This window comes from Thalia democratica, chromosome 5 (genome assembly GCF_965202585.1).
Source record: "Thalia democratica chromosome 5, ktThaDemo2.hap1.1, whole genome shotgun sequence".
Taxonomy (NCBI): domain Eukaryota; kingdom Metazoa; phylum Chordata; class Thaliacea; order Salpida; family Salpidae; genus Thalia; species Thalia democratica.
In genome coordinates this window covers 50,945,843-50,965,572 of record NC_139169.1, presented here as the reverse complement: position 1 = coordinate 50,965,572, position 19,730 = coordinate 50,945,843, and the positions used below count along the sequence as shown (strand labels likewise).

The window sequence follows — 19,730 nt, the reverse complement described above, 5'->3', positions numbered from 1 at the left end:
TAGAAAAACATTGAAAAAATAATATAAAACTATTTTAAATATGTTTTTTATAAAAAAAATTAATTAAGACAACTTTTTTTTATTTATATGATAGATATTTTGGGTCAGATCGAAATTTTACTACTGAACATCTGAAAATTTTTAAAATTCTAGGTTTTTCCAGGTTATTTTTGCCTAAATTGTCGAATTCCAGGTTTTTCAAGGTTTTCAGGTAAAGTGGCAACCCTGTAGATAGTAAACTTTTAAATTTTTGTTCAGTTTTTACTTAACTTAAAACTACCTAACTAATAGAAACATTCATCTAATTATATACTTATAATTAATATTTCAAAGAAAAAACTCTTAAACATAAATACTTGAAATAATAAACAAATTTAGTATCTAAAAGGCTAGATAGATACAAAGAATTGTTCAGACTTTAGTAGTTTTTATTTAAATTGTATGTTATTAGAAATATCTTCATAATAAAAGAATCAACACCTAATTTAATCGGTGATTAATAATTATTTGATACATATAATAAGTAGTTAGATTAAATGCTAAAAACTTCTTATTTTTGAACACGGTAATATCATTTGATACATACTACTAGTACTACAACACATAGCTTAATTTAAATAAATACAATCCAGGGTTGCCACTAGTTTTTTCAAAAAATTTTTTAAGTTTTCCAAATTTCTTCCAGATCTTTAATAAAACATTAAAAGTAAACATTTTTGGGTCTATTTTTAGTTTTAAGTTAATTTCTAATTAAGAAACTGTGTTAAGTAGTACAAAAACATTTAAAAGATGCTGTAAAGTTACTTTAAATGTGTTTTTTAATGAAAAAAAATTTATGATGACAAAAAAATCTTATTTATATGATAAATTTTTTGTGTCAAATTAAAAATTATAGTACTGAAAATGTTAAAATTATTAAAAATTTTAGGTTTTTTTCAAAATTTCTCAAATTCTAGGTTTTTCCAGGTTATTTTTGCCTAAATTGTGGAATTTCAGGTTTTTCAAGGTTTTTCCAAGTTTCCAGGTAAAGTGGCAACCCTGACAATCTTACGAAAAACTTAAATATTATGTTTTAGTTTATTACATTAACGAAATTGCATTTAACAGAACTTAATTCATTTTTTCCTTTCATTATTTCATTAAAACCTTTTATTTACTTATATAATAGACAATTAAACATTTAACCCAAAAGAGTAATCAAATGTATAGCTTTATTAAGTAATTTAAGTAACAAAAACAAACTTAACTTTATTTGTGGTTATCAAACATCAAATGTATTTTTTAATTTTTTGGTTTACTAAACAGTTTCTTAATTTGCGGATGTTTAAGTTTGATGACAATAAAATAAAAAGAACACACTCAATGTCTTTAGACTTGTATTTGTTTAAGTACTAGCAATAATTCACAAGGAGAAAAGTCCACTCTGCAGCATATAGCCCTTACAATGAAGTTCCCTAACTAATTATACCAATCGCAGAAACCAGTTTTTATTCAAAATCAAGCCATCCTAAAAAAATATTTAAAAAAATCCGAACTTAACTAATCAACGCTTAAACAAACGATCCAGGAAAGAAGAAAAAATGTTTAAGATAAATGATTAATATTAAACAATAATAAAAAATGCGGCTACGATAATAAACTTTAATCAAAAAAACCTGAACATCAACCTAAAACTAATTAAAAGCATAAAAGAAAAAGAAACATAATCTGGTACAATCCTCCTTTTAGCAATTCAGTAAAAACTAATATTGGAAGAAAATTTATATATCTAGTCAAAAAACTTTAATAAACAAAAATTTTCAACAAACATAACGTGCAAATAAACTATTCATGCACGGCAAATTTAGAGAATATCATTATGGCACACAACTAGAAAATTTTAAATCAAAACTCAGGAATTCGGAGTCAATGTTGTTGCGCTGGTAGCTGTAAATATGCTCTGAAAGGGGGCAATTATCGTTCAGATAACATCGTTTACAGGGTCACAGTTAACTCTGGCGTTAAGACAAGGTTCTATATCGGCTTATGCTCGACTCAGTTTAGATTCAGGTACGCCAATCATAAAAAACAGGGTTGCCACAGATCAAGCTGATAAAAACTAGTGACTGAAGTCAAACTCTTAATTAAAACTTATTCTTTGAATACATAATCTAACACTTGAAACTATATAAAGCTTTCAATCTAAAATTAAAAAAAGAGTTTTTTAAAGAATATTTTATTAATTTATACCAGATGAAGGCATTGGAAATTAAATAATTTTGTAAATTTCCAGGAAAACTTTGCAACTTAAGTCTGACTTTAAAGGAAATTTAATTAATTTTTACCATTTGAAGGCATCGGAAAATAAGGTATTTTTTAAATTTAAACTGACAAAATCTGACTTTTTTTTTTAATTTTGTCAAATTTCCTGACATTTTCTGACTTTTTTTTCAAAAACCACCATTTTTTCTAGACTTACCCTGACTTTTGTCAATTTTTTTTAGTTTTTCCTGACCTTGTGGCAACCCTGAAAAAATCTTTTAAAGGCGGCAAATATAAAAATAACACAGAGCTTTCAAAGTAAGTTTGTGGCTTAAAGCGTAGCAGCATTGACTTTGAAATATCCTGGAAAGTTATAAAAAAAGCACAGCCTATACATGACGGCAATAGCCCGATATGAAGAATGTGTCTCAAAGAAGCAACAGCCGTTGTGTATGCACTGAAAGATAACACCTGCCTAAACAAAAGAAGCAAGTTTGTATTGTCTTGTAGACCAGGGGTCGGCAGGTCAAAAAAGGAACGTTTTTTTATGTGCTTTAAAATACATATTTATAGATATTTTTTTAACACAAAAAACTTAGGCGATAGATTTTCTTCTACAAATAACACTAAAATTTTATTTTTGTTTTTTGAGAATTTTAATTTATTAAACTACATGAAAAAATAAAAAATAAAGTGGCCCGCAGGCCGCAGTTTGCCGACCCTTGTTGTAGACATATATAAAATCGCATTTGAAGTTTAATAAGTTTTAATTTCACCTCATATTAATTCAAATTTCAATTTTTTTTAACTTTTTACCTTATTTATATCATATTCAATATTCTCTATAAGTTTGTAGTCACTCACTGAAGTTTTATGAATTTTAGCCAGTGTATTGTCGATTGGGAAGTTAATTTTTGCACAAGCCGTTTTGCATGATTTTTAACAGTTTCAAAATTACGTCACAAAGTATTTATGTTTAAGTTTTAAATTTTTATTTGAGTTTTTTGTTTTGTGCTTTATTTTAAACTCGTTTTGCAGTTGAGGAGTATGCAGGCACGAAACTTGAGTTCTGCAAGTTTTTACATCTTTAAATTAACTTTTTATTTAAAAAAGCTTTTAAGATGGGCTTTGTGTTGAAAAATTTAATTCATTAAGTTAATCAACTTTATATATATTTTTATACGGGTAGGTGTTATAAAAGCACAGTGTCACTTTAGCATGGAATGACACTTTAGAACAGAGTGACACTTTAGCACGGTGTGTCAGTTTAGCACTGAGTGACACTTTAGCACGGCGTCACTTTAGCACGGAATTACTTCTGTATGTAGCTTCACTTAAGCACGATCAATACTTTTAATTTAATATTTTAAAAAACAATTACGATTATATTGAATAAAATTCTCAAATTGAATTTAATACAGTCAGTACCTTGTTGAGTACGCATTTTTGGCTTTTCAAAGTCTAAATTTAAGAGGTAGAATATTTACTTAACTTATTTTTATTTAATTTGAGGAAATTGTAAGACAAAGACAAGCAGCCTATTTAAGTAAATTATTATAAATACTCAATTAAATCAAACGTAGGTAGTGACAACTTAGAAAACACTCTTAGTAGGCTCTACTTTTAGAGAAGAACTATACTTAAAATTAAAACAAGTAATATAAAGCAAGAACTTAAATTAAATGGTTAGAACTAAATACTATCTATAAATATATTTTAAACTTACGAAGAATGTATTTTCATTACATGATGATTACAATTTTAAACTCAACAAAATCAAATGAGTTTTTACAACTGTGAGTATGCTAAAAAGATAAAGCACAATTATCACAACATGTTTCAAACTTGTAATTAAGAGTTAAGAGTTGAATGTACTTGCATACAAGAAAAAGTCGCGATTGTCAAAGCTGACAGAAGGGATAACTTAAATAAACGATACGAACTCTTCTATTCATGTCCCCACTTTAAAACTTAAGTCTTAAATTGTCCGTAATATTAGTTTTATGTATGCTTTTGAAAAGTTTTTATGTAGCTACTGTTTTCATTAAATTAATAGTTCTTATAAAACTCAAGCCAAAACTCAAATTTTCACACAGGGTTGCCACTTGTATGTTCAATTTTTTTTCCAGGTTTTGCTAATTTCTTCAACGTTTTTAAAAGTACACATTTTCGGGTCTATTTTTAGTTTTAAGTTGATTTCTATTTAAGAAACCGTGTTAAATAGTATGAAAATATTGAAAAGATACTGTTAACTATGGAGTATATAACTTTTTTTTTTTGGAAACAGGTGTTTTTGAGAAAAGTATTTTATAGAAACATATGGATTGCAATTTTATAATCTGAATTTTCTCAGAAATTTAAAATATATCTTATCTTTCATTTTTTGAGCTAAAAACCTCAAATTTTTATGAAATATTCTTTATTAATTTATTTATGAAGACTTTGAATGTTGTAATTTGAAAAAAAAAAGTATGTGTTGTTTTTAATAAGATTTTTGAACAGCTTTTTTCCGGTGCAAAACTTATTTAAAAAATATAACAGAATACATTTAATTTTCCTTAAGTTTATTTAAGTACTTTCGTAGTAAGGCTCATCAGAAATTTACTAAATTGGAATGAATACAAGTTGAAATAAAATCATACTGAAATTTAAAGTTTTAAAATATAAAATGACGTAATATTCAAATGTTAAAAATTAACTAAGTGCTTATGCTATATACGAGTTGCCATTTTACCTGGAAAAACCTGGAATTTTAACAGTTTTCGTATGTTCAGTAATAAAATTTCGATTTGACTCAAAAAATCTATCTAACAAATAAAAAAAATTTGTCATCATCAAAAATTTTTTTAATGAAAAAACATATTTAAAGTAGCTTTTCAGTATCTTTTCAATGATTTTATACTATTAAACCCAGTTTACTACCTTAAGCTTAATTTGAAACTAAAAGTAGACCCAAAAATGTGTACTTTTAAAAACCTGGAAAATTTTTTGAAAAAATGAGTGGCAACCCTGTATATACATTTCGTATACTAATAAAACTCGTTAGAATTAAAACAAACTAAAATAAATAAGCGATAAAAATAAAAAATAATTTTACAAACCTAGCAAAATATACGAGTTCTGGGTTTCTTAAAACTTTTTTAATAAGGTTAAATTAACTTTAATGAAGTTTAGTTTTATGCGTAAATTTTACATAAAACGTATAAAATATAAATTTCAATAAATGTTCATAAATGATTTGCAATTGTATTTTAAAAGCTCTGATAACTTGATAGACTACTAAAAATTTACTTAGTTCATGTTTAAAATACATATAGCTATAAATATCGTAATACAGTAACCTGCCAACTAGGTACGCAATTTGAAAACAGCGCAAAAGTGCGTACCTAGGAAATTATGATCATTAATTACCTACATTAAGTTTAATAAAAGAATTATATAAGTATGCATACTTATGTTAATGTTCCACCCACAAAGTTTTTTACATTAAGAAATAGTTCTAATATGACTGTATTTTTAACTTATTTAATTCTTATAAAAAAGCTTATTTTAAATACATTTTTATTCATACACACTTATAACTATAAAAATTAGACCGTTTTATAAAAAAAATAATTAAAGTTATTTATACTTATTTTCAAATTTGTTTTTATTTATTTATTTTTCCTGAAAAATATCAACAAAAACTATACAGTAATTTTCTATTAGGTCAGATAAAAATCCAGATAAAATTGCATTAATAAAGCATAATAGAAGTAAAATAGTCTATATAAGTATGCAAAACCTAAAGTTTTATGAGCCAAAAAAATTTAAACACAGCTTTTTTCGGCTAATAAATGCCTACCGTACCGGTAGTTCGTACTTAAGAAGTGCGTTCCTAGTTGGCAGATGTTAAATTTATCTTATTTTACATGCATGCGTATCTAACTTTTTAATATTTATATTCGGATTAAAAACTTATACTTAGACTACTACAAGGGTAAATAAACTTCATTTAAAAAATTCATTACTGTTTACTTAAGCTTTTTATTTTACTGTTTTCAAACTTTAAGAAGTAACCTAAATAAATTTATAATATTGTGTATTTTGTTTTTTTGAAAACGAATAAAAAGATCTCAACTTACAGAGAAGAAATAACAAATATTTTATTCTTTCAAGACTTTATTATGCAAACTAAGTTTCTGTCAAAGACCTCGTCAGTGCTTATATAAAAAATCTAGAAAACTATATACTAGTCTTAAAAATAGTACTTAAACAAATGAATAAAACCAAATATTTACTTAAAAGAAATCTTACTTAAAAAACAAAACAAATTAAATTTTAATTCTAACGTTAAATGTATAGTAAAGTTTAAATTTTAGTTAAGTTTTAAAATTAAAACAATAATAAAAATAATAATAAGAACCTAGATGTAGGATTCTTTTTTTTCTTTTTGTGAGTTTTCAAATTAAATATTGTTTAAATAAAATTGTAGTTATTAGTAGTAAAAGAGCTTTAAGATAAAATACAATCTAATGTGACTAGTTTAAATTGTGACATAGCTATTGAAAATTTAAAGAAATATATGCTTTTAATGACTGTGAACAGGGTTGCCACTTTACCTAGAAAAAGCTGGAATTTGACAATTTAGGCTAAAGTAACCTGGAAAATCTGGAATTTGAAATATTTTGAAAAAAACTTTGAAAAACCAGGAATTTTTGATAATTTTAACATTTTCAGTTGTAAAATTTTGATTTGACACAAAAAATCTATCATATATTATGATTTTTTGCCATCATCTAAATATTTTTTATTAAAAAACACATTTTAAGTAATTTAACAGTAGTGATGTACCGGACCCGGATCCAGACTTTTTTTTCAAATCAGAATCCGGCCGGAACCAGATCCGGACTTTTTTTTCAAATTCGAGTCCAGCTGGATCCGGATATCAGACAAAAATGGCAATATCCGGCAGGACCCGGATAGTGAGTCCGGTACAACATTAGTATAAACTAGCCTAAGTCAGAATGAGGTTTTTAAAAACTAAAAAAAAAGAACTTTAATCTAATAATAAGTAGAACAGCTAGCCACAAGGTTTACAAATTTAGGTGTTTATTTACAATTAAAAATCTGAAATCAAGTTCTTGAACAAAATACACTAGAAAATTACAAAATATTGAAAACTGGATCAGCTCAAACTCTTTCAAAATCTATTAGAAAACTAGCCTGAGTTTTTATAAAAAAACTAAACTAGCTTGAGGCAGTCCAAAATTTTCTAAAATTCCCAAAAATTTTCAAACTAGCAGGGTTGCCACTGTTTAAGTCAATAAAACTAGCTAGAGTGAGTATAAACAAGCCTGAGTCAGAATGAAGTTTTTGAAAACTGAAAAAATTACTTTAATCTAATAATCAGATAACAGCTAGCAAAGGTTGACAATTTGGTAGTAAAGTTGTTGACTGATTGTGGTACACTTAACTTATTAGTACTACCCATCATAATTAAACCCTACCTTATTTAATTAATATCTAACAAAGACTAAATTCAAACTGAGACTACTTTCTATAATTAGACACGACAGTTTTGAGTGATGAATCTTTTATATAAAACACAACAAGAAATACTAGCATATACAAAATTATTAATTACTTTGGTAACACTTTAAAAACTGGAAGCTATTTAAATCTATATCAAAAGACTTAAAACAATATAGTAAAAATTAAATAAAACTTTTAGTAAACAAGAAACTGTAAAATTTTTCATAAACTATTAAACTATAAACCTGGCTTAAATATTTAAACAATTAAACACCAGTTGAAATATTCACTTTTAAAACAAAACACTACTTACAATAAGCATTTACAAAAAGTTCAAGATTTTTTGTTGCTTCAAGCTGCACACCAAACTAACTAACTGCTTACATATAAACTGCATGTCATGTTCTGATGTTTTGTTGCATCAGTATTTAGTTTGAAACATTTTGTCATATGATTCTCATTAGCTCGTACATTCAACCGTATTAACTCTAAATATTCTCTGAGCTCAACTTTAAACAACAAACAATGCAAGTATTCATTCAAAAGTTTTCAATTTTACAACATATGTAAAGAGTTGCATTTCTGAAATGTTTATTTTATAGTTTAAATGTAAACAAATGTAAATTAGTCACGTGTACAAAATGAGCCAATCACGGTAGGTGTTTAATTTTAGGTGACGAAAATGACTCTTATTAATTTACACAGGGTTTGTTTTTGAAAAAATATCTTTCAGTATGCTCTTTTTTACTAACTAGATCCGGGTCCGGCCGGATCTCTGTTAGGATCCGGCCGGACCCAGATCCGGACTTTTTTTCAAATTAGAATCCGGCCGGAACCGGATCCGGACTTTTTTTAAATTAGAGTCCGGCCGGATCCGGACCCGGATAGTGAGTCCGGTACATCACTAATAAAAACTGACTTGTAGTTCATACTTTTAGCTTTAATATAAGAACAGGGTTGTCACAGATCGAGCTGAAAAAACTTCTGACTTTTCTAAATCAAATTCTTAATCAAAACCGTTCTGAAAATACATAATGATTTAATTGAAATACTCTAATTTTTTCCAAAAACTCAATTAGACCCTGAAAAAAGGTGAATTGCAAAAGCAAAATTATTAAGAAAATTTTATTAGCAAAAAGCAGTTTATAGTGATGATTACTTTTTTATTAAAAGCATGTTTATATTAAATCTTTTGACTTTTTTTTCGAAAACCCCAATTCTTTTAGGGGTAGGGGGTACTTAGGTGATGTTTTCTGGACTTATGAGTCCATATGATTTGGATAGGTTTTTGCTTCATTAATAAGAATCTAAAAAAAAATTAAAAAAAAAAGTTTGCCGCCCAAAAAACTAATTTCACCCCCAAGAATCACATACTTTTTGATTTTTTGACTTAAACAGTAATAAAATCACTTATACATGTCCTAGACTTAAAATTTATGTCTTGAATGAAAGTTTATACTTATTAACATATATTTAAAGACATATTAACTGCTTTTGATGTATTATGACGTCATAACCACCCTAAATGTGCAAAATTTGTTTATAAAATGTAGGGACAGGGAGAACAGCACATTTTTTTGGTCATATTATAAAAATCAAATAAGTATATATGATTTAGATGTGTTTTTGTTTAGTTAAAAAAAAACTAAAAACAACAATTATAATTTTGCAAAAAAAATAATTTGCTGCCCAAAAAACTGATTTCAACCCCAAAAATCACATACTTTTTGAATTTCGACTTAAAAAGTAATAAAATTACTTATACATGTCCTAGACTTATAATTTATATTATAAATAAGAAGCTTATAATTATAGGCGTAAATTAAAGACATTTTAACTGCTTTTGTTGTATTATGACGTCATTATTACACTTATTATGCAAATTTGTCTGTAAAATTGTACTTTTTTTTTCTTATATCAAAAAGCAACTTCTTCGGCTGTTTTATTTTAAACTTTTTGATATAGGATATAACTCAATAACCATAATTTCTAATAACGGAAAGTGATTTAAAATGTACTTTATATATACATCAACATGCAATTGAAATGACATTACATCAGTAACATCTTTCTGCCTAGCTGACTCTACACATTTTATACTCTAAATCAAAAAACTAAAAGTAAAACGGCAGAAGGTTTTGCATTTTTATATTAGAAAAAAAAATACGATTTTACTGACAAATTTTGCACATTTAGGGTGATTATGACGTCATAATAAATCAAAATCAGTTAATATGTCATTAAATATATGTTAATAAGTATAAATTTTCATTCAAGACATAAATTATAAGTCTAGAACATGTATAAGTGATTTTATTACTGTTTAAGTCAAAAAATCGAAAAGTATGTGATTCTTGGGGGTTAAATTAGTTTTTTGGGCGGAAAACTTTTTTTTGGAAGTTTTTTTTCAGATTCTTCTTAATGAAGCAAAAACACATCCAAATTATATGGACTCGAATGAATGTTACATTATGACCAAAAAAATGTGCTGTTTTCCCTACCCCTATTTTTTACTGACTTTTGTCATTTTACATTTCCTGACTTTCCTGACTATGTGGCAACCTTGTAAGAACTAATGTTAAGTTTTGTGAAAAAAAGGTTTGACCTCCCCCCCGCCCTTATATATTCTAAAAAGTTAATACAATCAAACATGTAGTAATTAATTTTAATTTAAGTATAGTAAGCTACAATAGTTTTAATTATATACTTTTAAATTTGTTATATTTAATTTGTAAAAATAATTGTTTATATAATCATCATAATTATTATGCTTACTACTTAAATTCTAAAAGTGTCGATTTTAAGCAAGGCAAAAAGTTCTACCTAAAAGTTGAGATCAACATTCAACACTTTAAAATTAACATAAATTTATGTTAGTAAAAGTTAAATTAAAATAAAAAACCATTGAATTATGTATCAACTAAACGAAGTTTAAAAAACAAGCCTAAGTTTACCAAAAGTAGTTCAAAATAGTCTTAGTTTCTCGAAAATAAGTAATTGTATATAAAATATTCAACATACCTTTTATTTTGCACTCATTATTATTGAAAATAAAATACAGGAGGTGATGTTGGAACTTTTAAATACTAATTTAGAGAGATAGACATTGTATATTTATAGTTTATTAAATAATTTTGACACTGTTTCGACTTTTCATTAGTCATTATCAAATAAAAAGCTGTGCAAAGTAACTAAAAGTTAGTGTTAAAACAACTAAATGTACAAGAAAACTAAAATAATAAGCTATATATCAATCAGTTATATAACAAAATTAAAAATTACAATACAATTACCGTTTACATAAGTTTTTATTATGTTAATGTTAAATACACCGTCATACAACCTAGCAAAATATTTGGATATAATGATTAAACCACATATTCCTAACAATATTGTGTAGAAAACAACAAAGAATTTTTAGAAAAACTCTCCAAATACGAACGTAAAGATGGTGACTACTGCATCAGCTTTGACGTAACTTCATTATTCACTTACGATCCATTAAATAAAAAACTAAAGATAATTGCAGACCATACCAATGAGTACCATACAAATCAAACATGATTAATCTTTTAAAATCTGTTACTGGAGGTCTGTTCCAGTATAATAATAAATTATTCACACAAACTGATGGTGTAAGTATGGGAAACCCATTAGCCCCTACTATAGAAAATTATTTTATGGGAACTTTGGAAAAAAATCTGTTCAACACCAAAGAGGAAAAAAATCCAGTGCTATACCTCCGATATGTGGATGACATATTCTGTATTTTCAGAAAAGATGTTCCATTTGAAAATTTCCACAAAAAATTAAACAAACTGCATAAATCAATAAAGTTCATCTATGAATTAGCAAGTAACGAACTCCCATTTTGGACATTAAAATCAAACTAACAGCAGAAAAATTATAACAAAGGTATACAATAAAGAAATTGATACAGATGTTATCCTTAATTTTAGTTCAATAACACCAATTAAATGGGAAAAAGCTTTGATACTATAGTTTTTGAACAGAGAAAAAATTATAGCTTCTACTGATGCAATTTACAAGCAAGAAATTACAAACTTAAAAGAAAAGTTCATAAAAAAATGGTTATCGAAGAAATTCGTCGATGACGTAATTGAAAGATCTATTAACAACAGTAAAGAGTGCACTAATGAGAAACTTGATAGTTCAAACTTCAAAAACATCCTGAAAGTACCTTACATTGGAAACCAAGAAGTGACTATAAAAAGAAACTAGAAAAACTATTAAACAATTATATAAAAGACTTCAAATTTATTTTTACCACATTCAAAATAGGTAACTACTTCAGTAACAAAGACAAAACACCTGACGAATTGAAATCCAACGTGGTCTATGAATATAAATGCTCTAAGGACAAGAGCATCCGATACATTGGATTTACATTAAGACCACTGATAGAAAGAGTCAAAGAACATCTAAAAGGTAAAACAGCTGTATCTGACCACATTAGTAATTGTAACATTTGTAAAGATGAAAGAATAACTGTTTAAAACTATGATATTTTAAAAGAATGCAGAAACAAATTTGAGACTATGATTAGCAAAGCTATTTTAATTAAACGTCATAATCCAATTTTGAACAAACAACTAACTAAACCGGGTTTACGCACACACTAAGAGTTTTTGACTAGTTATATATATATACATTCCCTTTTAACAATTTATAAAAACTTATGTAAACGGTAATTGTACTGAAATTTTTAATCTTGTTATATAATTGATAGATATATATCTTATTATATAAGATTTCTTGTACATTTAGTTGTTTGAACACTAATTTTTAGTTACTTTGCACAGCTTTTTATTTGATAGTAACTATTAAAAAGTCGAAACAGTGTCAAAATTATTTACTAAATCATTATTATTGCTTGAAATACATTCAAAACTTCGGTAGCAAGCAGGTAGAATACAACTTATTCAATTAGAAGAAAATTATAATTTAATCAATAATTATAAAATAATAAATTTCATATAAAATAATTACCATAATAATTACAAAATAATTATCTTTTTATATGTAGCAGTTAGGATAAAGACAAAATATTCACAAAGAATAATTAACTTACCAAACGGACAATTTGAGAAGCCTTATTATTTTAATATTATTACTGTCAAAATTTAAAATAACAGGCTGAACTACTTTAAAAAACTAAATTATTTATCTTGAGTTTTCGAAAATTTCAAACTTTAGAATATGAAAATTTCAAACCTTAGATAATGTCTACATGTAACTATTTTAATATCTATTTCTTTTAGGAAGAATAATTCTCCATAAATTTTGTGCTAAACAACCATAAACATTTGATTCAAAGTATCACTGTAATATAATTTTTTAGTATAATTACATTTTGATACAACTTAATTTTTTAAATTCTACTATTTATTTTGAAAATTCATGACTTTATTATTAATTAATCACAATAAGATTTATTTTTCAGTTAGTACTTGAATTCAAAGAAAGTTTTTTTAAACGCGATAAATTTATTTTTAATATATTTCAGCTCAAGAAAAATTACAAAAGATAAAACTTAAAACTATCAAATAAAAACTTACTTTATCGCAGGCTTTTCTTTGTACTCAGCACTATTTTTAGTTTTATCTTTTTTTAGAAAAAAAGAAGCAGAAATTATGCTAGAATCATCGCTGAACGAATTTTCAATAAAATGATTCTTATTTGTTTCTAAAAAAATTTATTAAGAGATAAACAATAAATATTACGAAAACACAGGGTTCCTTTTAAAAATTCCATGTCAGAAATTAAAATCAAGTGTGTTTTGAATAAATGTTATCCGCAAGCAGACACTGATATGTGTAAACTGTAAACTAATAAAACTGGTAATTAAAGTTGTTTAATCAATCTGTGTCTTTAGCCAGTGTTCTTCTATTAATAGAACTTAAAACTAAATATATTTCCAATGATTTTTAAGATAGTTTTTAAAACTTTTTAAACTTTATGTTGTCACAAATACATAAAAAAAATAATACAGATTGGTTAAAGAAAAGGTATTTACTTAAGGCCATAAGAAGGCTCACCCTGATGTTTACAAATTGGTCTTAAATAATAGAGTTTTATCTTTAATATCAGACATTTCGAACCGCTTAAGAAAATTTAAAGTAACATATCAGAAAAAGCGATCAAAGTCGGTGAATTCAAAAGATTTCTTATATAAGGAGCAAACAAAAAACGCAAAAAATAGAGTATTTCATTAAAAATATGTCTTCTTCATATAAAACCAATTTTCTTTCATATTTTACATAAGTCCACTACTAATATTTAAATCGAGTCAATCCACAAGTATTTTAATTTTTTTTAATAAAAATTTGATTAAAAACTCTACTTTTTTTTTTTAATTTCCAACATTCAATGTCTTTTAAACTAGTAAAGAAATGTTTCTTGAAAGTTCTAAGTCTTTTACTCAAAAAATATAAGAGAAAATAGATTTTTAGTAAACTTTTTATTTCCTAGGAAAGTTGACAATCGAAAAAATTGTAGTCCATACATTTGTAGCTGAAACTTTTTTTAAATATCAGAATAACTTTACAGGGTTGTCACTGGTTTTGATAATTTTTTTCAAGATTTTTGAAAGTACATGTTTTTGGATCCATTTTTAGTTTAAAGTTAAGTTCAAGGTTAAAAACTGTGCTAAGTTAAATAGTATAAAAACATTGAAAAGATAATGTAAAGCTATTTTAAATATGTTTTATAATAAATAAAAAGTATGACGATGACAACAGATTTTTATCTTTATGATATATTTGTCAAGTCAAATGAAATTTATATTACTTAAGATGTAAAATTTTTTTTTAATTCCTGTGTTTTTAGTGATTTCTGTTAAAAATTCCAGGATTTTAGCTTAAATTGACAAACTCAGGTTTTTTCAGGATTCCTAGTTTTGTGGCAACCTTGACTTTAAAAACTTTATAAATAACTGGCTTGTATTTTATACTTAAAACTTTCATAAAAAATTCAATGTTATTTTTGTGTGCACAGATTTTGTTCTTCAGGAGTTTAGCTTTTTTTAAATTATGAAAACTAGTTATCAATAGTATAAAATAAAGTTTAAGGTTTAAAACTATTATAAACGTGTAAAAGACTAAATAAAAACTAACTTACCATTATTAAAATTCATATTTTTTATTAGAATTAAAAACTATTTCTAAATAGTTCACTGTTAAAATATTCATTCAATTAGAAGTACTTTTCAGTTTACTTTTAGCTAAAGGTATTTTTAAGAAAATATTAATAAAAAGAACATAAATTTAATTAAATGGAAAGTAACATGGAGTTTAATAAAAAAACAATAAATTAATAGTCAAAATGAGAACTTTTTTAATATGCTTTCATTACATCTAAAGTCATTAAAATTTTCTTTTAAAAATTAAACTGTTTAAAGAGCATAGGGGGTGAGGGGTCCAACTTGATTTTTACTAATTGATCTTATTATGTAGAGTTTTATCTGAGCTTTAAGACATTTTTAATCGCTTTAAAAAATTAAATTTATTTTCGAGATATAAGCAATTGAAGATGATGACCTCAATAGGTTACTAATGGAAGGCACAATACAAAATCGCAAAAAAAAGACTAATTCATTAAAAATCTATATTCTCTTTCTTTTTTTAACCAATCTTATCAAACTTTCACAGAAAGTTCATTATTGAATTTAAAAGATTAAATGCAGGATTTTTCTTTTTTGAAAAATAATTTTTTTTTAAAAAAACAACCTTTTTTTTTTTTTTTATTTAATTTTTTTATATTTTAATATTTTTTTAATCGCAACACTCAAGGTCTTTTAAACTACAAAAGGAACATTTCCTGAAAGTTTGAGGTCTCTAGCTCATAAAATGAAGAGAAGATAGATTTTTATTGTTTTTTTTATTTTTTGAGAATAATGATTCCAAAAAAAATGCGATCCATACGTTTATATCAGAAACTTTTTACAAAAATATCAGTATCCCAAAATTTTAATAATACTTTTTAATTCTATAAAAACAGGCTAGTAATTTGTACTTTAAGCTTTCATATGGGAGCTAATTTTATTTTTAGTAAAAAAAATGTTGGACCTCTCCCCCTATGCCATTCAATGAAACTTATGAAAGACAATTTATACCTATCATAGTAAAACAACTTATAGCAATTATTATCTTAAAGTATAAAGAAATTAGAAGTAAGTCCCTAAATTTCTTACAAATAATTCAGTATTCCCTAACCTAAAATAAAACTACATAAAAAAACTCATTTAACTTCAAGTTAACTTAAACTCAAATACACTATAAACATAGCAAAAGTTTGTTATTACTTTAAGTACTAATTTATACGTATAATTATAATATAAGTTCACAACTTGTAAAAATTTTCTTTTGACAGATTTTAATTACAAACTTTTTAAAATAATCAATCAGTCAATAAGTTAATAAACAAACTGTTTATATACATTCTAAAATGGAAAACAATGGATACAATCTTTCAAACATAAGCTATATTTCTTCTAAGTTTAAGTCATCAAGATCTTCAAACAGACTCTCGTCAATATCAATTTTCTCCTCTCCCTCAAGTAACTCATCAGAAAAATCATCATCTTCTTTAAGCAAAAATATTTCCTTTCCAGTTGGTTTTTTGTTTTTCTTTAAGTTTTTCTGTTTCTGCTCCTCAAGTAATCTCATTTCTTTAAGAAACTTTTCTCTCCACTCTAAAAAGCTAGCAACAGTTACTTTAGTACCATGACATTTTTTCTCAAGTGCCTCTTTTTCTTCACGCTCTTTTCTTTCCTTTTCCTCTTCTATATTTTTGATAATTGTATCTTTTTTAATATTTAACAACTCCTGTATCTCCGAAACAATTGTAAAAACAACAACTTCACCAATGTTTTCTTCTAACAACTCTTCAATGTTTTCCTGCAATTCTGAAATAATATCCTCATTAATAAATTTGCTGTTTTTTCCTTCAATTTCAGCTGGCTGAACACTGTATTCTAGCTTCTCTTTAGGGTACTTTTCTGTATAAGTAAACATAAGAGATACTCCAAATGTTTCAATCTCATCATCTTCTTCCGATAAAACGGTCACTGTAAATTTTTTTGAACTTACAGAAATCATCTTGAAACTATCAGAGTATATAGACTCTAATGCTTCCAATTCCATTTCTTGTTCTTCTTTATAGGTAGACATTTTAATTAACTATTATTTAGTTCTAAAAAAATTGTTTTTCAAAATCCATAAGTACAGAATTTACATAAATAAAATACACACATTGAAACAGAAAAAGTACTGACTTAACATGAATTGTGTACCTTACATGTTTGAAAAAAAGTTTACCCTTTTCACATAAAATATAGCATATATCATACTATTGCTTTTAACAAAATTATAATATTTACGTTTATTAATAAATGACTTAGTTTTTAATAATAAGTAATACTATTTTATTTCAAATTATCACATTTAGATCCTGTTTTGTTTGTTTAACTTCTTTCATTAAAAAATCAGACTTATATTTTAATGAAGTCTAAACCTTAAGGGTGCAGACCTCTTTAAATAAATACTTTTTTTATGTCCCTTTTGTAACAGGTATTTTTAACTAATGAAGTTTACCTATTTAATTTATAAAAACATAGTTAAATAACTAGTATAAACACTAGGATAACTGTAAAACAATATTTCAATTAAGTAGCATATAAAAGGAATACAAACAATAATTACAGGAAAGTTTCAATAAAAGTACAACAGTGTTTTTTATTTAAATTTAGACACTATTTTTTATTATCAGTGTTAGTACTCAATTTTTGTAATTTTAGACTGACATTTTCTTAAAACTTGATTATTTGGCATCCAATTAGGCTTATAACTATATGAAACTACATACTTTTGTTGTAATTGTGAAGCCTTTTAAGTAATAATAAAAACTTTTAATTGTTTTTCTTTGCAACTTTAAAATACTTTATCAGATATCGGCCCTTGAAAACAATATAAGAATTTGACTTGCCTGAACTTCAATTGTCATGTAAATGCTACAGCAGGGAGCCACTCTTTTAAGAAAAAAGGACAGCCTGAGTTTATAAAAACAAAGAAATAAAAAAAATACTAGGAGACAAAACTTCAAAAAAAAACTTATTTAGGCATCTAGAAATAACATTATACAGGCTTACCACTCTTTGAGTCAAAAAGAAACTGTCCTGAGTCATTGTGTGTTTCTTTAAATCCTGAAAAAAAAACTTTTTGCCTCTGGCACAAACTACTAGCCTCATGTTCATTTTTCTTCATAATAATTAAAATGAAGGTTATATGTTTATACATATGCATAAATGTTAACTATAATTATGATAAATACTGTTTTCAAAGATTTAAATTTTAAATTTTAAATCAATTGAGATTAAAAAACAAAATTTCTGGACAATTTTATGTTAGTTTAACTTTATATATAACATAATAATAATAATAAAATTATACAGTATCCTTATTTTACTTTATTTTTTATAATTAATTAATTCAGCGAACTTGTTTTGCAAGGATCTTTTGTTAACAAACGATAAAATTTATATTTTGATTTAGTTAAATAATAGAATGTATACGTTATATTTTTTGCATTTTAGTAGACAAACTTTAATCTTACCACATTTAGCATAAAGCATATCATATTGTATGCATATTTATTAACTTAAAATTTAATCAAAGAGTTTAATATAAATTCAATTCAGAACAAATATTATTTTAAGATGTAAAACAAAAACTACAGTATTATTTCTAAGAACATTAAAGAACAAACCGCAGTGTAAAAATCTTTTAAACAAGAACTTTTAAACCATATCCTTGAACAAAATTGGTAGTTTAAAATAACATAATATTGAAACTGGAACAACTAAATCTCATTCTAGATCTGGAAAAGTATGTCCTTATATTTTTATAAAATATTAAAAATATCTTGAGACTTCAATTAGAAATCAAAACTGTTTTATGTCATCCTGAGTTTTGAAAAAAAGTCAAAGTATCCTGAGATTTTCTACAACTTCAAAATATCCAGAGATTTCCAGAGTGTGTGGCAACCCTGTTAATATACAAATATTACTTTATTTTTATCAATAAAGATAAAAAGTTTCAGTTTCTATATCTATTTTAAACAGTTTATGGCATATAATGAAAACTTAATGCTATGGAACAGGGTTGCTACTCGTTTTTTTTTCCAAATTTTTCCAGGTTTTTAAAATTTCTTCCAGGTTTATAAAAGTACACATTTTTGGATATATTTTAAGTTTAAAATAAAGTTTAAGGTAATAAGCTGTGATAATAGTATAAAAACATTGAAAAGCTACTTTAAATATGTTCTTTGATAAAAAAAAATTGATGATGAAAAAATTTTATTTATAAGATAGATTTTTTAAGTCAAATTGAAATTTAATTACTGAACATGTGAAAATTGTCAAAATTCAAGGTTTTTCTAGGTTTTTTTGCCTAAATTGTCAAATTCCAGGTTCTTCTAGGACTCTAGGTAAAGTAGCAACCTTGTTTTTTCTAGGGAATTATTGAAAAATTGCAAATTTTTAAAGAATTTTAGTGAAGTGAAAAACCTGATTATGGTAACCAACTTAAAATTAGTAGGATATTTGAAATTGACTAATATAAAAATATGTAATAAACAAGTGAAAATTCAATAAAAAATTGGTTCATCCCTAGGCAAAAAAGGCTGTTAAGAGCTTGTAAGAATAAAAAAGTTAACTTTTGTTTCTACACAAAAAAAAAGTATAAACTATAAGCTACTTTGGTTACTCAAATTTTAGAGGGCAGCAGTTGTTTAACAAAGTTTTGAACTTTTTTAATAATTTTTTAAGTTTTTTATTACTTTTCTTCTATACCAGGGCTAAAAAATAAAATTAGTTTTATTTGTTATTCATGATGTCTATTTAACTTTCACTAATAATGTTATGTCTACTGATATTGAAAAAATTTAAATGCTACAAA

At 25.4% G+C, this 19,730-nt stretch overlaps 2 protein-coding genes across 4 annotated transcripts in view; both read right to left on the bottom strand.

Annotated features, from left to right (window-relative positions):
* Positions 1 to 14,949, bottom strand: part of LOC145835368 (uncharacterized) — an 85,812-nt gene extending 70,863 nt beyond the window's left edge. For all 3 annotated transcript variants that reach the window (XM_082942929.1, XM_082942930.1, XM_082942931.1), the window contains exons 1-2: positions 14,896 to 14,949; positions 13,335 to 13,461 (exon numbers count right to left, since the gene is read on the bottom strand). In XM_082942929.1, the coding sequence (XP_082799055.1) occupies positions 13,335 to 13,461; positions 14,896 to 14,911 (143 nt within the window). In that variant the 5' untranslated portion in view covers positions 14,912 to 14,949. The remainder of the gene's footprint in view (positions 1 to 13,334; positions 13,462 to 14,895) is intronic.
* An 8-nt stretch (positions 14,950 to 14,957) lies between these two features.
* On the bottom strand, positions 14,958 to 17,069 carry LOC145835367 (RWD domain-containing protein 1-like). The gene has a single exon (XM_082942928.1). The coding sequence runs from the start codon at positions 16,944 to 16,946 to the stop codon at positions 16,257 to 16,259; it is 690 nt and encodes a 229-aa protein (XP_082799054.1). The 5' UTR covers positions 16,947 to 17,069; the 3' UTR covers positions 14,958 to 16,256.
* Between the last annotated feature and the right edge of the window lie 2,661 nt (positions 17,070 to 19,730).